Below are 21,649 nucleotides of genomic sequence, written 5' to 3'. Positions count from 1 at the left end.
CCACAAAAGGGGATGCCTGGGTGTGGCTCTGGGTGGTGACTGTGAGGCTGCTTATTGCTCAAGGGCTTTCCTAGAAGAGGCACCACGTGCCAAGGTGTGAATGTGCAGGTGTGGTTTGCCGTGTGGTTAGATGCTGCAGAGTGCAGGTGCAGAGTGAAGAGAGAGACACCAGGGGAGCCAGGCAGAGCCAGGCCCTGGGAGGCTGGGTGTCCTGCAAAAGGGCCTGGGCTTTGTCTGCAGACTCTGTGTGTGTAAATGTGTTCATGCATGTAGATGTATGTTTAGTACCACAGCCCCTTTAAATTTTAGTTTTTTTTTTACATTTTAAGTCTTTAAGGGATCGTCATAGAAAAGGTGTGACAGAAGTAAGTTTTTATTTTAAAAGTTCAGCAAAACAACTGTGAAAGTGACTGGAGAGATGGAAAATAGGGACACGTGGAACTTGGAGGCCTTGCAATAATGTCATTGAGGGGCTTGTTCAATGCGGTGCTGGTGACACGGAGAGAGGATGACAGTGTGGCCTTGTGTGTGTGGCTGAAGGCAGAGGCCATGGCACCTTCAGCGTAGAATGAAACACTGGACTTCAACATGTGTCCCGAAGCCCCTTGCACAGGGGCTCTCCCTTGTAGGAGAGGGTTGTATTAGTCTGTTCTCACACTGCTAATAAAGACATACGCAAGACTGGGTAATTTATAAAGGAAAGACATTTAATTGACTCACGGTTCCATATGACTGGGAGGCCTCACAATCATGGCAGAAGAGCAAGGCGCATCTTACTTGGTGGCAGGCAAGACAGAAAGAGAGTCAAGCAAAAGGGGAAACCCCTTATGAAACCATCAGATCTCATGACACTTATTCACTATCACGAGAATAGTATGGGGGAGACCCTCCCCATGATTCACTTATCTTTCACCAGGTCCCTCTCGAAACGTGGGAATTATGGGAGCTACAATTCAGGATGAGATTTGGATGGGCACACAGCCAAGCCAGATCAAGGATGTGGGAAGATGATGCTTAGCTCCCTGTGAAAATCCAGGGTGGAGCCCAGGGCAGGAATGGCCCAGGGGTGGGCTCAGAAAGACCCCCCACAAAGAGGAAGTACAACCAGATAGAGGACAGGGTCTGTCTGAAACCATGGAGGTTTCTGGGTTCCAAAGTCCCTACAACTTATCTCTCTCCTTCTTTCCAGTTTGACCTACAGCGGATTGTGATCTATTGTGACTCGCGACACGCAGAACTGGAGACTTGTTGTGACATCCCCTCGGGTCCGGTGAGCAGACTCTTGCACAAAGAGGATGGGAGGAAATGGGTGTGTGGCCTCCAGAGGGAGGGGGAGTCCAGAGCTTAGGGACGGGTGGCCGGGGGTCAGGGAGACATCTACCATCAGAATATGGCCTGAGAGGGAGCTTAGGGTGAGGGTGGGGGAGCCGAGCCATGCAGGTTCCTCCGGGGTTACTGTGGTCTGTGCCTTAGTCAGTGTAACCGCGGTGCTGCTAGCTGAGTGATGACACCCTGCTCCAGGGGATGTGGGAGGCAGGGGCTGGGAGGGTGTTTCTTAGGAGGGGATGGCTGCCTGTGCCACACCAGCACCCAGAGGTGGGAGAGGCCGCAGCGCCCTGGGCTGGTCAGCAAGCCTGGGAGGTCAGGACATGGGTGACCCAAGAGAGCAAGGTTTGCCCTTTCAGCCCCTCTGAGCAGGATCTGCTCTGTTCTCAGACTTCAGCCCCTGCCCCATTTCAGGCCTCTCCCTTTCCAACCTTCTTTGCGAAGTCCTGGTTACAGGCTTGCTTGAAAGATGGGAATAGTGATGGAGCCAGCTTCCCGGGCTGCAGGGTGAGATCCATGCAATGCCTGGTTAGCCTCGTCCCCAGGACCCGGTTCAAACCCAGCCAGTGCACCCGGTTCAGGGCTCCAGAGGTGTGCAGGTAGACAGCAGGCACTGGGAATGTGGAGCCATGTGAACCTGGTTGCAAAGTCAGAGGGCGAGGGAAGAAGGGAATGGGATGAAGAAGGAAGAGGAGGAGGTGAGGATAAGGATGGCAGGAACTGTGGAGCATTTGCGAGGTGTGAGACCCAGAGCCATTCCTACAGGTTGCTGAGCCAGCCAGTGAAATAGCTGAGCCTGGGGTGGCCAGGCCTTCCACCCCAAGGCCTTGGGAGAGACATCCTCAGGGTTTTCTCCAACTTTGCCTGCCTGGTTCCAAAGAAGCACCGGACACTGTGCTCCTGCCAGGAAGTGTCTTCTGGGTGAAGAGCCAGGTTCTGACCTCCTGGGCTTTCCTTCCAGTGCCAGGTGACCGTGGTGACAGAGCCTCCACCTCCACCCCCACCCCAGCGGCCTCCCACCCCAGGCAGTGAACAGATTGGGTTTTTGAAGACCATCAACTGCTCCTGCCCAGCCGGAGAGAAGGTATCGTCTGCAGTCCACACGCAGCCCCAGCAGGACCTTGGGTGGTACAGGTGGGAGCTTCCCATCATGCATGTGGCCTGCCAGGGCAGGGGGTCACCGGGAGGCCCATGGCTGTCAGCTCACAGCCCCCTGTTGTTGTGCCCTGGACCTCTTGCTTCTTGATTTTTGTGCGCACTGGAAGGGGAGGTTTGCAGACTAGGCCCTGAGGAACGCTTTCCAGAAGCGGATGGTAGGTTCCTCAGGTTTCCCTCCTGAGTTATGATCTCCACTCAGGAGCAACTGAGTCAAACGGGATGCCATTTGAGACTGAGGCTCAGAAGAGGACAGTGAGTGAGGATTTCACTGTACTTTGCAGGAGCACACCCTCATTCTTTCTTCTCAATGTTTTCTTTGATTAGCCATGCATTATCTTTCTTGTATATATACACACACACACATATATAGTGTGTATATATGTGTGTACACATACATGTATGTATATATACACACATAGGTGTGTATATATCAACTCAGCCCTTATTTATTGGCTTTCTCTGTTCCAGGCTATATATTAGTAGCTGAAAATACAGACATGGAAAAATCCCATCTCTGCTATCTGGAACTTGTGATTTTATGGAAGTAACGATAAGGAGACATTTTCAATCTAACGTGATAATTGTTATAATAAATAGAAGCACAGGGAAAAAAAGGAAGATGCTGTCATGGAAACAGCAGGTGCTCAATGAATAACTATTGAATGGATATATGTGTATATGTGTATATCTGTTCCTGGTTTTTAAAAGTGGTGCCTTTCTGTGGACACCACCACGACTGTCCTAGAACGGACTCAGACTAGAATAAACATCGCATTGTGTGCCCAGGGCTGTGATTTGTTTTCTTTTTCTGTAGACAGTGACCCTTGATAAGGGGGGAAAAGTTCTTCTGTATTTAGTAGAAGAAACAGGAAGATTGACAAGATGCAGACACCAAGTAGAACTGCGCTGGGGAAAGCCTCTGCGAGGTCCTGCTGAGCCGATGGCGCCTGGGACCTTCATCTCCCGCATTGGGCGCATTGTCTCCCTCTGTCTGTTCCTCTCAGCTCAGTCCCTGCATGTGGGAGGTGTTTGGTGACTCTGCTGGGGACAAGGCATGCACAGACAAGAGGACGAGATGACGGTGGGAGTTATCTGGAGCGGGCCTGCCCTGGGTATTGCAGCAGCAGTCTTCCGTTCAGAAGCCTATCCTGGTAGACAGACCGGCTTTCTTCCCTTCTCTCCTCCCCTCTGTCCTTCACACTCTGCCTTCCTTCCTTTTGTGCTACCCAGAAAACCAGACCCTGGGATACAGGGAGCCCTCAGGGTGTTCTCAGTCAAGGGGGACATCAAACTCTGGCCTCCCTTGCTGGAGGCCCAAGCTGGAAGCCTGCTGTGAGGTGAGGCTGTTTCTGGGCAGTGGGTGACCTTAAGAACACCTCAGCCTGGGCCCTGTGTAAGGGATAGGAGGGGGTGGAGGCAGAAGCCAGGGCTGGGGCACACAGCACCAGGCAGCAGCTCCCGCACCCACCCCTGGCAGGCTAAGGTCCACCACAGTCAGGCTGTGGATCTGGTTTTTACATGTCAATGAAATAACAGAAGCAGCTGTTGAAACCCAAATCCACTGGAATCTTTGCTTAAGGCAATGAGTAGGATGAGGGGTGATGGCATGGTGAGGTTTTGGTCACAAGCCAGTGTACACACAGATGGACTGTGCCAGGAGCAATGCCAGACCAATGCCCGCTCTTCTTTCGAGACGTCCCAAGAATTTTTTTCTGCACACATTATGATCTATGTAATTTCCCTCTTCCCTCCCTCGTGCCCACTCCTTTCTTCCCACTTCCCTCCCTCTCTTTCTTCCTCTTTCCTTCCTTTCCTTATTCTACATCTAACCAGTCAATAGTTATTCACTGAGCACCTGCTGTTTCCATGACAGCATCTTCCTTTTTCTCCCTGTGCTTCTATTTATTATAACAATTATCATGTTAGATTGAAAATGTCTCCTTATCGTTACTTCCATAATCACAAGTTCCAGATAGCAGAGATGGGATTTTTCCATGTCTGTATTTTCCGCTACTAATGTATAGCCTGGTACAGAGAAAGCCAATAAATAAGGGCTGAGTTGATACTTATATCAATCAGGGTATGAAGACATGGATGGACAGGTAGGTGGATGGATAGATGGAAGGGAGAGAGGGATAAAGGAACACACCCTCTCTTCCTCTAAGCATGACAAGTTTCGGCTGTTCCACTTACACATTTTCAGCCTCACGCCTAGGGTGGCATGACTCAATAAATGACTTTCTTCATCATTCCTTCCTCTAACGTCTAACCATAGACATTAAGCACCCGCTATGTGCTGTGCTCTGTGCTGTGCACTGAGGTTTTAAGACAAATAGAATTGAGCCCTCAAAAATTCTGTAGTCTACACTCTGGTTGGGGAACTAGGAGCTCTGAGGCATGGCTGAGTCCCAGGGAGCTCATATCAGTCCTGCTAGAGAACTTCCCAAGCGCAGCTGGGTGAGAAGGGGCCTGCTGTTCCCTTCCCCCAAAATAGCCCCATGGAGTGGAAGAACTTCACATCGACCTCATTAAGCAGGTGTCATTTCTGTCCTCTATCTTCATTTCGATAAAAAAATACAACAAAGAGGGCCTAGAAAGTCTGAAAGTTTTCTCCTAGGAGGCAGAACGCTGGCCACAGGCAGACATTGTTTATAGTGGTTTCAATCTTCAATCGAGTTTGCAAAAATTTTTATTATTCAGCTAGGTCAACATGATGTCTGGTGTCACATCTCTATAAGCAAACAGCATGGTGAGCGTGAACTGTGTACCAGCCTCTCTTGTGGGAACTTGGTGAGGAGAAACACAAAAATTATTTATCTTCATTTGCATGAGCAAGTGACATCTGCAAATGCATTAAAAAATGTGTGTTCCTGAGTTGACCAGGAGTGCAGCTGTGAGCAGAGTGTAGGTTGCTGTTAGCACTAAGTGCACGTGTAGATGGTGTAGTGCTGGCTTTTCTTAATGTGGTGATGTTTACATCTATAAAATTATATTAATTGTGTTGCATTTGTCTTCAGTATGATGACATTTGCCTATATCTACAACTTACAGATTACATTTGTAAATGTAGCAATGTGATCTTTACACATTCTTACATTGGAACCGAGTTTACACTTAGAAACAGCTTACAGACATGTCTTCTTTTGTATTTTAGTGAACAATAACTACGTGGGCCATTAGCAGGCAACATCATTTTCTTCTTAATTGAAGTGATGATATATTCAGGTAAAAATAGGCGGTGAAGCCAGGTGTGGTGGCTCAAGCCTGTAATCCCAGCACTTTGGGAGGCCGAGTCAAGCGGATCATGAGGTCAGGAGATCGAGACCATCCTGGCTAACATGGTGAAACCCCGTTTTTACTAGAAATACAAAAAATTAGCTGGGTGTGGTCGTGGGCACCTGTAGTCCCAGCTACTTGGGAGGCTGAGGCAGGAGAATTGCTTGGACCCGGGAGGTGGAGGTTGCAGTGAGCCAAGATAGCGCCACTGCACTCCAGCCTGGGTGACAGAGTGAGACTCAGACTCAAAAAAATAAAAACAGCCAGTGAATACCCCTTTGGGTTTTTTAATTTATTTCTCTATTTAGTTTTCCTCTTGACAAACTATATAATTGCACATCTTTATGGGGTACAAAGTGATGCCATAATACACGTATACAATGTGGAATGATTGAAATTAGTGAATTAACATATCCATCACCTCAAATACTTGCCATTATTATTCCTGTCTGACACACGTAGCCTTCGACAGCATGTCTGGATTCCCTGGCTCCATAGCCCCTGGTAGCCACCTCTCTGCTTTCTGCTTGTAGGTATTTCAAGTTTTTACTTACGCAGATAAGCAGAAACGTGGCATTTGTCTTTCTGTGCCTGGGTTCGCTTGTTTCTATCTTGTGTCCACAGGTAACTACATCTGGAGGCTGTGTTAAAGCTTCCCATGTAGGTTTGCAGTTCAAGAGCAGAGACTTTCAGTGCAGTCAACCAATTTTCTTCTCAACGCATTGATCAGCGCTGGGCTTACTAAGCCGTTGGTTTCTAAGCATGTGGGGCGGAGAACCAGCCAGTGATTAGAGAAGGGAAAACTTAAAATAGAAACTTACTTTTTTTGTCTTTTTTCTTTTAGGGTGAAATGGGATTTGCTGGCCCCAGGGGGCTCCCTGGTCCAAAGGTCAGTACAGGCATGGCGGAGGCGTAGAACCGCACTAGTCCTCTGCTTTGCTCTCTACGTAAGACAAAAGACGGGGGGTGAGAATGCTGTCTTGCCAGTATTTGCCCCAGAGCTTGCTGAACTAGAAGGATAAGAGTGAGTGGCACAGAGTCCGAAACCTGGGAGTCTCTTAACTGCCCAGAACCTCCAGTTCTCCGCCTGCATATGAGCAAGAACGGATTAGATTCCCAGAGCCCTGGCTCAGATCTCATTTATTCCAAGGAGCTTAGGTCTCCATGGTCAATTAACTTTGCAGCAACTGGTTGAAGCTGCTGTATTCTGGAAACTTTTAGGGGTTGGGCTTTTAAGATTTATTAAATTTCATAACTCTTTAAACACATAATTCCCAAATTCACTAATTACGCCAAGCCAGGGAGGGCCCCTCTGTCCTCAGTCACGGAGTGGTCTCCTTCCTCTCCATCATTTCCCCGGCTTATACTGTTTATCAAGGCAGAGTGGAGAGTTCAGCAGCAGCGTGTGTTTGAAAGAGGAACTGAGTGTGGAGGTGAAAATCCGTGGAGACAGCTGGGCCTCTCCCTCCCCTCCCCTCCCTTTCTTTCCCTTCTCTCCCCAGCCTCTGCCTCTCTTTGTGTATCACTGTCTCTCTCTGTCTCTCACTCTCAGCATCTCTTTTCATCTCTCTCTTTCCTTCTGCTCTGTTCTGCCCCCATTTCTCCTCCTGCATTTCTTACTTTGAATTAATGCATTCAGCACATCATTAGTGAACACCTGCTGAGGGCCAGGCACTGAGGTCAAGTCTAGGGTTAGAGGATGGTTTAGACAGGACCTGACCCTCACATGCCTGCATCTGATGGTACAGACAGACCAGGGAGTACATGGACTCTCTTTCTTTTTGCACACTTCTTTCCCGTCTTCCATCCTCTTCCACTGAATTGCAGCAGCAATGACTGTGCACCTGCTGTGTGTCAGGCTTGAGCTGGGAGCCTACCTATGCCTCAAACAGCAGGTGCCATGGGTAAGGACTGCTGTTCCAGTGCCTGCTGCTGTGAGCTCAGGGCTCTGCACATTGCAGGTGGTCCTTTCTTGTTGAATGAGTGATATCAAACCCTAAATCAACCCTGCATGAGAGGCAGCATCGGCCCCATTCTACAGATGAGAAGTCATTACAAAGGCTGAAACGGTGAAACGGCTCACCTGAGCAATGCTTCCTTCCTGTCCGCCTTTGCTGGGCATGCTTTCCCTTCCTGTGTGTCCCTCCTCGCTTCCTCTCTCGTCTGTTTCTCCTCTCCTCTCTCTTTTCTCTCCTCCTGACTGTAGGTACTTCCTTGGCATCCCTCCCTCATCTCACACCCTTCTCCGCTTTGCCCCACTCTGCTAGGATGTGACACCATGGACACACACACACCCCATTACACACACACACATGATCACACCATCACACACCACCTATACCAACACACACAAACCATCACACACACACTCTCATGCACACACCCATATGCACATACACATCACACACACACACATCACATACACACATACAATCACACACCATCACACACATATGCACACATGCCCCACATCACACACACACCCCATCACACACCCCATCACACACACATGCACACATGCACACACCCCACATCACACACACACCCCACATCACACACACCCCATCCCACACATGCACATCTCACACACACACACACACACACACACACACACCATCACACACACCCGCTGTCCCCTCAGCTCCCCTCCCCTGGTGAGCCCTCTCCTCGTGCTGATGGAGAGCAGCTCAGAGCGGCCCAGGTGCCAGGTGGTCACTGAGGAGGATGGCAGGGTTTTTACATCACTGAGCTCCTCTGAGAAGTCACCTCAGATTCTCAGCTGTGACAGGAGAGAAGAGCAAATCTACCTGGGGTTTCATAGACCTCTCAGTAGAGGACGTCTGTCTGAAGGGGGGCTGTTTCATAATGCCTGCTGCTGCTGTGCTTGGGCAGAGTGGGCCCTGGGCCCCACAAGGAGAGCAGAAGTGGTGGGAGGAGAGGAGCACTGAAAAGGGAAACTGACACGGCCTCCTGGAGACGAGCCCAGCTCCCACAGAGCTAACTTGCAATCATGGTCCTATAGTGTCATCCGTCACATTGTCCCAAACAATGGCTAAGTCCCTAAGTCAACAGCTGGGGTTCCTGGTGTCTCCGTGTCCCTACACAGAGCTTGGGCTCTGTCCACGTGCATAACCCGAGTCCATTGGATGCAAGGCCCAGTCGTGATGTGGGAATATAAAGGTGACTGACAGAGAGCCCTGTCCCTAGGACTCACAGGCCGGGGGAAGGAAGGCAGGAAAATGCGGAGTGGAATAGTATGAAGGGAGTCAGGTTAGAGGGGCCCGGGAGCTGAGGGGCTGAGAGGAGAGGCCCCATCGCCACCTGGCAGGACTTCAGGGCACCTTTCTGCTGACGTCCCTGACCTGCTGGGTCCGGTAGAATGGACGGGAGCTGCCCAGGACAAAGGAGGCAGGGAAGGGCATCATATCAAAGGGAACCACAAAAGCAAGGTCACCATGTGTTCTTAGAATACAAAAGATGAGATGGGAACAAAAGAGATAAAGTTCCCGACCAAGAAAAAAGACAAATAAGAATAGAACTGAAGGCTCCGTTTCCTGGGCCTGAACCTATTTTAGATTGGCTCATGAGATGGCAGGAGATTTGGGTTCCAGTTCAACACTTGGCTTGCGATGAGTTTTTCCTCCCTTGCAGCCATGGCTTTTTCCTCTACCTGCCCTCTTCCTCTTCCTGGATGGTTGTGAAGGCCCCAGGTGCACAGGGTATGGACTTGTTACACAAACTGAATGCCCAGGGGACTCTGGTTGACACTTTTCAAAGCGCCTTTATGCTCTTACTCTTGTGTGCCTGCATGAGGACTTGCCTATTTATAGAGGAGAAGCCTGAGGCCCCCAAGTCCGTAGCAATGTGCTCACGTGAAGTGCGGAGCTGCCGTTCAAACCTGCGGCTTCCACTTCCCCCTGTGAGGCCCTGGTGGTGGGATCAGGCTATTCCCAGGGATGAATGTGCAATGTCTTCATGCACTTGCTTTCTCAAGAAGTCCCTGGTTCCTGGAATTGTGATGTTGGGGATGACTTAGATGTGTCCTCCTCTCCAGGGGTGGGACATGTGGCCTCATTGTGCAAATGGCAAAGATGAAATCAGCTGCTTCTAGGAAATTGGGGCAAGGTTGGCCGTGAGGGTCCTGTGTGTGCAAGAGCCCTGTCGGAGAACCTAATCTGATGCTGGTCTCTGTTCTGAAACCCTCAGGGAGACATAGGAGCCACTGGACCAGTGGGCACTCCTGGACCTAAGGGAGAGAAAGGTGACGTGGTGAGTAGATGGCTGCTCCTCTGCATGGCTGAACCTCAGGGCTCCCACTAACACCTGCAGGGGCCAGGCACCATGCCCACACCACCCTCAAGAGGAAGCTCTAGCTCCTCTCCATGGGCATGGAGGCCTGTTAAATGTGGCCTTGGTGGACCCTCTGGCCTTGTCCCTTGCCACCCCATAACCAGAATTCTGTGCTTTGAATCATCAGTTACTAACCCTCTAATTGGTAATTTTGTTGTGCCCTTCCTGACTCTGGCCATTACACAGGTTCTTTCCTCTGCCAAGAATAATGTTTCCTTCTCCCCACCCCTGTCTTCCCCTCACCACCCCTTCCTGCTTGGCTCATGGGTTCTCATCATTCCCACTCAACTGTGTCTAACTCTCCAGGGCATTGCTCCAAACTCCAGCTCTATGTTCTCACAGCACCTCCTCTGTCCCAGCACCAGAGGACTCCCAGGTGTCCTGGTCTGTGATTTATCATCACAGCGTTTCCAGCACCTGGGCTAGCAGGAATTGTATTCATCAGTCTTTCAGCTGATGAGTGAATGCAATTAATGATGGGTCAGGAAAGAATTGCAGAGATGAAGAAGTCACCATTCAGGGTGGGCCTCAGGAGCTGAATGGCTGAGAAGTGAATTCCAGCTCCATCCTTAGGTTCCTCACCTGTAAAATGGGGATAATAAAACAACCTATTCCGTAGCATTATGAAGATTGAATAAGTGAATCATGCAAATGCTTTAGAACAGTAGTGAGTGCAGTTATTGCTATTGCGAGTCCCTGTCCTGGTGGAAGCACCAGCCCCTGCCCTTCCGCATGGAATCATGTAGTATCAACAGCACAAATTTGGTGTCAAAGGGACCTCAGTCATTGTCCTCGGCTGTGGCTTTTATTAGCTGTGTGATCTTGGGCAGGTTCTCTTTCTTTCTTTTCTTTCCTTTCCCTCCCTCCCTCCCTCCCTTCCTCTCTCTCTCTCTCTCTCTCTCTTTCTTTTCTTTTCTTTATTTCTGACACAAACTCTTGCTCTTGTCACCTGGGTTGGAGTGCAATGATGCGATCTCAGCTCACTGCAACCTTCTCCTCCAGGGTTCAAGCGATTCTCCTGCCTCAGCCTCCCGAGTAGCTGGGATTACAGGTATGCATCACCACGCCCAGCTAATTTTTGTATTTTTGGTGGACATGGAGTTTCACCATGTTGGCCAGGCTGGTCTCAAACTCCTGACCTCAGATGATCCACCTGCCTTGGCCTCCCAAAGTGCTGGGGTAAAGCCTCATTTACACATTAGCAAAATCAAGAGTATAACAGCTACTCAGTTTACAAAATTCCTGGCCCATAGTGGACGGTCAGTGAATGACTGTTGTCTTTTTTGATATGTGTGATTATAATTAGTTCCTTCTAGGTTCTCAGTGCTCAGGGGGAAACCCAGGAAACAAGACAAGCCTCTTTCCTGGAAGAATTAGCCTGGAAAATGCAATTCCCTCAGCACCCCACACTGCTGTTCCCCTCACACCGTAGTGATGCCATCTTCCCTTCCTGGCACGTGCATCGTGTAGAGTCTCACGTTTGCTCCATGCAACAGCTGTTACCACACTCTCATCACATCTCTAAAGGGAATGACACTGGTTTCTCAGGCTTGAATGACTTGCTGTCAATCACAGAGGTCGGATGTGGCAGAGGCAGAATTTGCACCTGCATCTGTTTTAATCTGGGTCCTGTGCTCACTTGGCTGTGCTTCACCTTCACCTACGCATGCGTGTCTACCTCCTCTGTGTAGGTAGGAAGCACCTGTTGTGTACAAAATAACATGGAAATGAGGAGAGCTGGTCACATTTATTTACCAGCACTTACCGCACTCCTGGCTCTGCATTGTATGATTCACACACTTGGGGCTCGCTTAACTCTCACATCAATGTGGTGAGGTGAGGTGAGTCCTGCTGAAATGGCCACCTTCCAGGTGAGCAAACTGAAGCTCAGAGAAGTGTGGTAACTCATACAAGTGTGGTTTTTCAGAAACTCACTTGTCAGGCAGTAGGTGTAAGCAATGCAAGACCCGTTCCTCCCTCCTCCATATCTGGGACAAGACCCAATCTAGGACATGTGCTGTCACTAGTAGCTGGGTTCAAAGGAAGGGAGATTGGGAGAACATTCTGAAATCAGAGAAACCACCAGAATTAGCCAGAGAACAAACATGGATGTACTCTGGAGTGCTGAACTCTGGGAAGTGGCCCATTGTATAATTATGATTATTATTGCCAGCCTGATGTCATCAGCAGCTCTATTGAGGCCAAATAGCACCATGATTGAGGAAGCAGCTAGCATCAGGCAGCCTACATTCAAATTTTGGTTCCATAACCTACTAGCTTCATGAACTGAAGAAGTTACTAGAACTTTCTGAGGTTGACTTTTCACATTTGTGAAAAAGATACAAAAATAATGTCTGTAGTGGTTCTACTTCTGAAATGGCAACATGAGGAACTCTGTGAATCCACTCCCCCAAAAATGATAGTACCTGGTGAAATTCCAACATTTTTCACCTCCTGCATCTGGAGTTCCAGAATCTTAACTCTTGGCAGATGCAGCCAAGGGATAGGGCTCTCTTCCTTTACCCAACCCCCATTCATAGGCTAGAAGTACAGCTTCAGGCATGACAAGCCAAGAATGTTGGATTCTGATCAGAGCTCTTCCAAAAGGCACTGACTTTGAAACAGAGTGTAGAGAAGTCTAAGTGTGAGGGTTCTCTAGAAACAAAGGAGATGTTGGTGGTAAGAAAGTAAAAGGAGACTGGTAGCTCCATGGTAAACTATAATTTTACCATAGCTAGTTTACCAGAAAGAACCAGGGGAAAAACACCACTAAGAAGAATGCTCCTGGCATCAGAAAAAAACCCTCCATGACTGCCCATAACAGCTACACATGCAAAGGGGACCTGATTCAGTTTGATCAGACTGTGGAGCAATTAATGCCATATGGCACTGTAGAAAATAGTAAAGGAATCAGCTGGAAAGTAATGGAACCTAAGAGCTGAATTGAATGTAAGCAGAAGTGGACAGTTTGACCGAGAAATCAAGAAAAAAGACTTTCAAAATGAGCCTTGCTAAAACCATAGTCACCCTGGGGCGTCTGATACAAGGCCATGCGCTCTGAAAATTGGCCTCAGAGATGTAACACTGGGGAAGGGAAATCGATTTAATTAAAATAGTCTAACCAAGTCAGTAAGCAAATAAACAAGAAAACAACAAAACAAATTTTGTAATTTTTGGTAGGGGAAGTGCTAATATCCAGAGTTGGAATAATATATTGTGTAAAATGTCCAATTTTCAACAAAATTATGAAACATGCTGAGAAACAGGAAAATCTGACACATACACCCCAAAAGACAGCAGACAGCAGCAACTGCCCGAGAGAGGATGCAAATGTCAGATTTTACAGACAAAGCCCTCAAAGTAATCATTATAATTATGATCAAAGAACTAAAGGAAATCATTCTGATGTAAGCAAAAGAAAGCATAATGACAATATTTCATCCAATACAGAATATCAATAAGTAATTTCTAACTCTTTATTTTAAGTGTATGTAACCAAATATAAGTTCTGTAGTTTAAAATTATAATGAATGAAATTTTAAAAATCTAGAGAGGCTCAATGTAAAGATGAGAATTATTGAAATTAGACAAATAGAGATTATATAATCTGAAGAACAGAGAGAAAAAATAATGAAGAAAAATAGACAGAATACTGGAGAAATGTAGTGGTTCCTAAAGTGCAGGAATTTATACCTACTGGGAATTAAAGTACAAGAGGAGAGAAAGGAGCAGAAAAGTATTCAAACAAATAATGGCTGGAGGCATCTCAGATTTTATGAAAAGCAGTAATCTACATATTCAAGATGTTCAATGAACCCCAATTAACATAAACATAAAGAGATCCACACTACAAACAACATGGTAAAAATGCCAAAAAACAGAAAAAATTTGAAAGTAGCAAAAGAAAAAAATGACTCATCATGTACAAGGAAACCCCAAAACGATTAACAGCTGACCAAGGCTAGAAGGCAGAGGGATGGCACCTCATGTATAACAATACATTACAACCATGTATGGTTGGTTTTAACAAACATGCATGTAATATGCATAACAATAGCACAAAAAACGGGGAAGAAGGGATAGAACTGAGAAGGAGTATGTTTTTATGGTTCATTGGAGGTAAGATTTTATAAATCTAGAGTAGACTCTATTATGTATATGATAAACTCTAGAGCACCCTTTAAGGAAATAACTCCAAAATATATAGTGAAAATATTATGAAAGTAATGTAAATATTACACCAGGAAGTACTCAGTTCAAAAAAGAGCAGTAAAGGAGAAATAAAGTAACATAAGTGGGACAGGAGACATGTAGAAAACACAAATTAGTACAGCATATGTAAACCTAATTATATTGCTTGAACCCAGGAGGCCGAGGTTGCGGTGAGCCGAGATCGCACCATTGTACTCCAGCCTGGGTAACAAGAGCGAAACTCCCTCTCAAAAAAAAAAAAAAAAATCTAATTATATAATAATATGATGTGTGAATATACTACACGAACTAACTAAAAATCAGAGATTTTAAGACAGGTTGTAATAACAAGATCAAACTATATCCTGTCCATAGAAGACACAATTTAGATTCAAAGATACAATAGGTTGTATCTTTTGTATTCAAAGATACACATAGGTTTCAATAGGTTGAAAATAAAAGGATGGAAAATATATATCTTAAAAATAAAAAACTGGGGTGACTGTACTAATATTAGAAAAAATAGACTTTAAAACAAAAAATAGAGATAAAGAGGGACATTTTATAATCACAAAAAATTCTTAAAAATATAGCAATTATAAACATAGATGTACCTAACAAAGCCCCAGAATACATGAAGGAAAAACTGGCAGCACTTAAAGGAGGAATAAAAAATTAATAGCGACTTTAATACCTCCTTTTCAATAATGTGTAGAACAACTAGGAGTGTGGAGAAATTGGAATCTTTACGGATTGCTTGCATGATGTGGTGCATTTGCTTTGGAAAACAGCCTTGCAGCCCTTAGGTTGAAGACAGAGTTACCGTATGACCCAGCAATGCAATTCTACTTTTAGGAATATACCCCTCAAAAATGCAAACATATGTTTACATAAAAGTTTACACAAAAATGTTTATAGCAGCATTGTTTACAATAGCCAAAAGTAAAAACCCAAATGTCTATCACCTGAAGAACAGGGAAACAAAATGTATGTCATATCCATACAATGTCATATCATTTTGCAATAAAATGAAGTACTTATACATGATCCAACATGGATTAACATTGGAAAGGCTTTGCTGAGTGAAAGAAGCCAATTACAAAAGGCCACATGTTATATGATTCAAGTCATATAAAAAATGTACAGAACAGACAAGTTTATAAAAATAGAAAGTAGTTTAATGTTTTCCTAGAGCTGGAATAGAGGAAGTGTGGAGTCATTGCTAATAGATACAGGTTGTTTCCGAGGTGATAAAAATATTCTAAAGTTGATTGTGGGGATTTTGTTGCACAACTTTATGAATATACTGAAAATAATTGAATTGTACATTTTAAGTAGGTGAATTATGTGTTATGCAAATTATATTTCAATAAAACTGCTATGGAAACAAAAAATAGTAACTATAATATTGAATTATTAGAAATACTAAGTGAGATGATCCTCATGAGAATATATACTCAGTAAACAATAGTCATAATTTCTTTTAGTGGCTACTGGGCAGAGCTGATGAGAAAACATCTAATCCTTTCAAATCTCAGGACGATGCTGCCATATGCAATGTCATGCCATGGAGATGCTCTGTAGTGAATGTTTACCTTCTTTCATTTTTCTAGGGCGTAGGACCTTTTGGCCAAGGACAGAAGGGTGAAAAGGTAAGCATCTTCCTTTTATCACACTCCTCCAAGGGAATGGGACAGAGGACTTAGGTATGGGGGAGGCGTGTGCTACTATATGTTGCCTGGAAGGAATTCGAGTGGGGGAAAAGAGGTGTCCTGGGCTGTGTAACTGCCCTCAATGTCCTCCGTGACTTGGGTGGTTGAGGCATTTACTGTACTCAACAGAAAGAGAGAAGGTGGAGATGAAAAATGGCGAAATGGTGGTCAGAGAATTGAGTAGGACACATATATTTTGGGGGATTGAGGGCATATTCTGTTGGAAATGTTGACGTTTGAACTATACCCAAGAAGTGGAAAGCTGGAGGTAGGTTCTGCTCCATGAAATAAGGAACACCAGAAGAAATTGTGGGAAAAATAAAGATGTTCTCCCCAGCTGTGCACGTTGCACCTTCTTTTACATTCCATAAAAGAAGGTAAAAGGCTTGGCAGACCCTGGGAAATATGGGATTCCTCCTAAAGAAGAAATTCTTCTTCAGATGTTAACCTATAAGGGTGAATAAAAAGCAGCCACTAAAAATGTCATTTTCTACTCATACCAGCTATTTAAAAAACAAAAGGAAAAAAGAGCCAAAATGTTGGCGTTTTCCTGGAGGGGCAGCCAGAAGACTTTACAGGGCAAATGCGTGTTGATGCTTTCACTGGAGTCCAGGCACTCCAGTGGACTCACAATGTGTACTGCTGGGTCCTGAGAGGTCATTCATTGTTCAGAGGGGGTCACATCAGCCCCTCGCATAGGACTGATTATGTAATGCATGTAACACTCCATTAAGTTACAGTAGAAGCAGTTTTCATGTGGCCAGTTCGTTCTCTGCCTGTAGGCACTCTTACACATCTAGCTGTGCTCTAAGGAGATAAATCAAGGAGCTGTGCTTGAAGAAGATAAAGATATGCACAAGTACATATCATGTGTACTTTATAAGTGAGACTAGAAATGACAAAATGCTGTGCAGTGGGCTATAGAAATACATTATTGTACACCTCAATAATGCAAAAGTATCCGATGATGCAAAACGTCATTTAGGAGAAGAACTAATGACCTAGAGAATGCAGTCAATATTTTGTCCATTTTTAAAGCACGTTGCAAAATGTGTACACAACATGACCCCAGGGGTGTGTGTGTATGTGTGTGACTGAGAGAGAGGAGATACTGAGAGAAATTAATGATGGAGACAAACCCCTATTGTTAACCACTGGTTGTCTGTGGATGAGAAAGTTATGAGGATATTTATTTCCTCCCTTATGTTTCTTTGTGTATGTCTTTATTTCACAATGAGCTCCTCCATTAAAAGCATAGGCACACATGTAACGTGGCTACTGCACAAGAAAGAAAAGCAGTTTGAACCTAGCACAACACACAGCATCACAGAAGGGGTACAACCAGGCAGGCGTAGTTCATGCCTCCTTTCTGCCCCTCTCTGGCTTTGCCATCAGTTCTGAGCCTCCATCTCCCGACCTAAAAATGGGATTATGGTAGCTGCCACGTTCCATGACTTCTCTGTGACTTAACAGCACAGCACCTGGAACCTAGATGCTCAAATTCAGTACTTTCTTGTTTTAATTTTTTAAATTAGTGTCATTTAATTGTGGTAAGAACACAACATGAAATCTACCCCCCTAACAAACTTTTAAGTGCGAAGTACAGTCCTGTGGACCATGGGCCTGGTGTGGGGCAGCAGAGCCCTAGAATACATTCATCTTGCTTAACTGAGTCTTAGGCCCATTAATTGGCATCTCCCCATTTCCTCTCCCCCAACCCCTGGAAACAACTATTCTACTCTTTAATTCTCGGAATTTAACTATTTTGGGTACTTTATTTGTGGAATTATGTAGTATTTGTCTTTTCTGCATCTAGCTTATTTCAGTTAGCATAATGTCCTCCAGATTCATTGATGTTGTCAAAAAGACAATTTCCTTCTTTTTAAAGGGTGAATAGCATTCTATTGGGTATTAAAAATAGAACTACTATATGATCTAGCTGTTCAACATACCCTGTTTTCTTTATCCATCCATCCACTGAAGGATATCTAAGTTATTTCCATATCTTGGCTATCATGAATTATGCTACCATAAACATGGGAGTGTGGATATCTCTGTGAGAGCCTGATTTCAACTCTTTTGAATACTCAGAAGCAGAATTGCTAGATCATACAGTAGTTCTTTTTTTTTTTTTTTTTTTTTTTTTGAGCCTGAGTCTCACTCTGTCACCAGGCTGGGGTGCAATGGCATGATCTCGGCTCACTGCAACCTCCGCCTCCCAGGTTCAAGTGATTCTCCTGCCTCAGCCTCTCGAGTAGTTGGGATTACAGGTGCTTACCACTATACTGGCTAAGTTTTGTATTTTTAGGAGAGACGGGGTTTCACCACATTGGCCAGAATGGTCTGGATCTCTTGACCTCGTGATCCACCCGCCTTGGCCTCCCAAAGTGCTGGGATTACAGGGGTGAGCCACCACGCCCAGCCTATAGTTCTCTTTTTAATCTTTCTTTTGAGGAGCCACCATACTGTTCTCCACAGGGGTGATATCATCTGTGTTCCCACCAACAGTGTTCAACAGCTACTTCCATTGTTGCTAGCATGCTTGGTTCCAGTGGGCAGAGACCCGGCACTGGGTATGAAGAGGGCACCCAGGTATTCCTCCAGATCAGAAGCCAGGGCTGCCGGGGTCTGGAGGTCAGAATACTCAGTCTGGGTGGTGGCTGCCAGGCAATACTATGCAGCTCTGTGACCTCCTTCTCATGTTCCTCTGGGATCAGCCTTTCCTCTCAACTAATGTGTCCTTCACATGTGTTCCTGTCACCAGGCAGGGACCGGCAGCCTCCTTTCTCCCCGTGGGCTGCAGGGCATCTCTGCCTTATTGGTTCTGGGGTGAGCTCACACCGGTCAGCAATGGATGTCTATTCTCCCTTCACCTGAAGGCACCTTCCTTGTGCCCAGTGTCCTACCTGCAGCATCACATCCAAGGCTCTGATGCTACGAGGGCATAGTTGTGGCCATGGAGACCTCCTCACATATTCAGTGTTGGCAGGAGAGACAGGCAGCTGAATGGACGCTGGCACTTCTGGCTCTGTCCTTGGTTGACATTTTCCTGCCGTTGGTATTTTTAGCAAAGTCTGAGTCTAGGTTCCACCATATATTAGCTGTGTGATTTGGAGTGAGTCACTTCCATCTCTGGGTCTCTGCTTCCTCATCTGTACAGTGGAGGGGGTGGGATGAGATGATGCATAAAGGCCCTTTCAGGCAGCAGCTCTGACATTAGGGAATCAGTCCACCCCCAGCCTTTGCCTTCTAGGGCTCTTTTCTGTAACCTGAAGTCTCTGCTTTTCCTGTGTAAATGAGGGGACCAGAGTGGGCTGTGGGGATTGATAGCATCTAGAGAAGGGAGAGGGCCACTTATGACTCATGCATTGGGACTAGGCTGGTACCAACTGGCTTCTTAGCTGACTGTTGTCTCCAAAGTAATTGCTGCATAGATTAGATGGAGTTTGGAGGTATTGGGTAGACTAGAGCTCTGGATGGGTCCAGGGACGGTAATACTCTTATTCTGGCTGTGTTTTGTATATATTTGGAATTGTAACTAACCACTGTGGCAATGTGCATTCATGTCTGCATGTACCAGGCACCCTGCTAAGGATATTTCATACTTACCCTCTCATCATTAAGACATGCTTCAGGGAAGGCACTGCTGTGCCCATTTCAGGGATGAGAAGAACACGGCACTGAGGTCAAGTGAACTGCACAAGGTCACACAGTATGTGCCCATGAAACACAATCCCTGATGGTTACTTAAATGAAGGGAAGCTGTAGAGCTGATTGAATCACTGTTCTTTAGCAGCTAGGGAAACTGAGGCTTAGAGAAGGTGAGTGATCTTGGCTCATACACTGAATACAACAGTAACAACAACAGCATACTCACATTAGTGATGTGAGGGGTTGGCGAGTTTATCTGTGAGAAGAGATAGCAAGGGGCCTGGCAAATGGAGCCACTTCAGAAAGACAGAGCAAGAGTCAGGTCTGAGCTATTCTCCAAGTGTGCGGATCAGTTCAGGCACCTTCTTCAGGTTAGTCCTTCAGAACAGGCTCAGTACTGTCACCTAGAAGGACACATGCTCTTTTCTCCCTGGGCCCACGGATCTGAGCATGAGAGCCCTGAAATTCCCATAGCTGTGTTGCTGCCATGAAAGGAGCCAGTTCAGAGATGAAGGTAACCCTGAGAAGAAGCTTGGCCCTGAAACGGATCGGTTGCTGAGTAGAGAGCAGGCTCACTTCAGGCAGCTCTCCAGTGTCTCAGAGCTGCAAAGCAATGCATTTCTTGCTAGGGATCTTAGGTGTCTTTGTGAACAGTAGCTATTATTAATATTGCAGGTAGAGGTGGGCTGGGATGTCAACAGTGGTGGCCTTTCAGGCAGGGATTTGCCTAGACAAGGGCCTGGAGGTGGGACAGTGTTGGGCCCTAAGAGACCCAATTTTCCTGGAGTGCACAGTAACAGAGGACATAGGAGCATGAGGGCCTGATGGCCCTGATGGAGCCTGTACTACACCTTACAGATTGTCAGAGCCCCGAGACCTACTGGGAATGAAACAGGGGCAAAGTGTCCCATAAATCATGCTTGGGTCAGCAACTAGGGACTCAGCATTTGGTAGAGGGAGAAAATACAATAATGACCGTCACCCAAAAGTCCTTTCTTAAGCATTTTCACAGAAATCCATATGGCAATAAATAAAACTTCATATGGATTTTCTGCTCAGATTTCACAGTAGGGTGCACCAGAAAAAAAATCAGCAAGCAAATATAAGAAACTCAGCTAAATTTTACTGGGCTTGTTGAGTCAGCAGTAGATGGAATTTTGGGTCACAGAAACATCAGTTCATTGTCTTTTATGGTTTTCTTCCATTTTACTGGCACCATAAACCTGACAGGGGATGAACGTGGTGAAAGATGAGTCTCTGAGCCAGAGAAGTAGTCTAGGTTCTTTCAGCTTCCTGGGATGCAGCCTTCTCAGAGCCTTAGCTCCATGTTCTGAAGGGGATGCCAGGTGCACAGGAAATCCACCTGAGAGTTCTGAAATCATGGCGAGGGAGGGTCTTTGTGGGGTGGTTTGCTAAACAAATAAGATGCTAATTACCAAATGGAGGAAAGGTCAAGATGCCTGGAATTCCTCCACTCCAGATGTCTTTATTTGGTTTACATACACTGTCCCGTTTGAAACACGTAAGTGCTCATGAGTTTGCATTTGACCTTAAATTGCCGCTGGTGTTATGCTGTTCTGTGTTACTTGACAGATGGAATCCAGTGTGCTTGGTGTGCACATCCTGCAGAGCATGATGGGGCCCAGGGGACCCTTCCCTGGTATTTGTCTCCTGCCGATGCTGGGCTTATCTTTCCGTAGACATGCTCGGGATATCTCTGCCTCCCTGTCATTGATTCTTCCTCCTTGCACGCCCAGCATCCCTCTTTGCCTGCTAAAATCTTAGGGACGCTTCTAGTCCAGTCACCATCAAAGTGGCCAGGCATTTCTGTGGGCATTGTCCTATTTGTTCCTCCCATGGATTGCAGGCAAAAGGCATTGTTATGTTCATTTCATGGAAAGGGGCACTGAGGCTTAGAAAAACATGCTCACACATTCATGTGATTGATTTCATTGTAAAAGGCTATATGAGTACAAAATAGTTTA

At 46.0% G+C, this 21,649-nt stretch overlaps 1 protein-coding gene across 1 annotated transcript in view; it reads left to right on the top strand.

Annotated features, from left to right (window-relative positions):
* The window catches only part of COL22A1 (collagen type XXII alpha 1 chain), a 287,201-nt gene that overhangs the window by 68,908 nt on the left and 196,644 nt on the right, over positions 1-21,649 (top strand). Inside the window, exons 7-11 of the mRNA XM_064384626.1 lie at positions 1,190-1,270; positions 2,288-2,410; positions 6,605-6,649; positions 9,967-10,029; positions 15,915-15,953. Of these exons, the coding sequence (XP_064240696.1) occupies positions 1,190-1,270; positions 2,288-2,410; positions 6,605-6,649; positions 9,967-10,029; positions 15,915-15,953 (351 nt within the window). The remainder of the gene's footprint in view (positions 1-1,189; positions 1,271-2,287; positions 2,411-6,604; positions 6,650-9,966; positions 10,030-15,914; positions 15,954-21,649) is intronic.

The sequence above is a fragment of the Aotus nancymaae genome, unplaced genomic scaffold (assembly GCF_030222135.1).
Source record: "Aotus nancymaae isolate 86718 unplaced genomic scaffold, 86718_ANA_hifiasm-v0.15.2.pri h1tg000036l, whole genome shotgun sequence".
NCBI lineage: Eukaryota > Metazoa > Chordata > Mammalia > Primates > Aotidae > Aotus > Aotus nancymaae.
The sequence above is the reverse complement of the archived record's forward strand: the minus strand, read 5'-3'. Positions and strand labels throughout refer to the sequence as shown.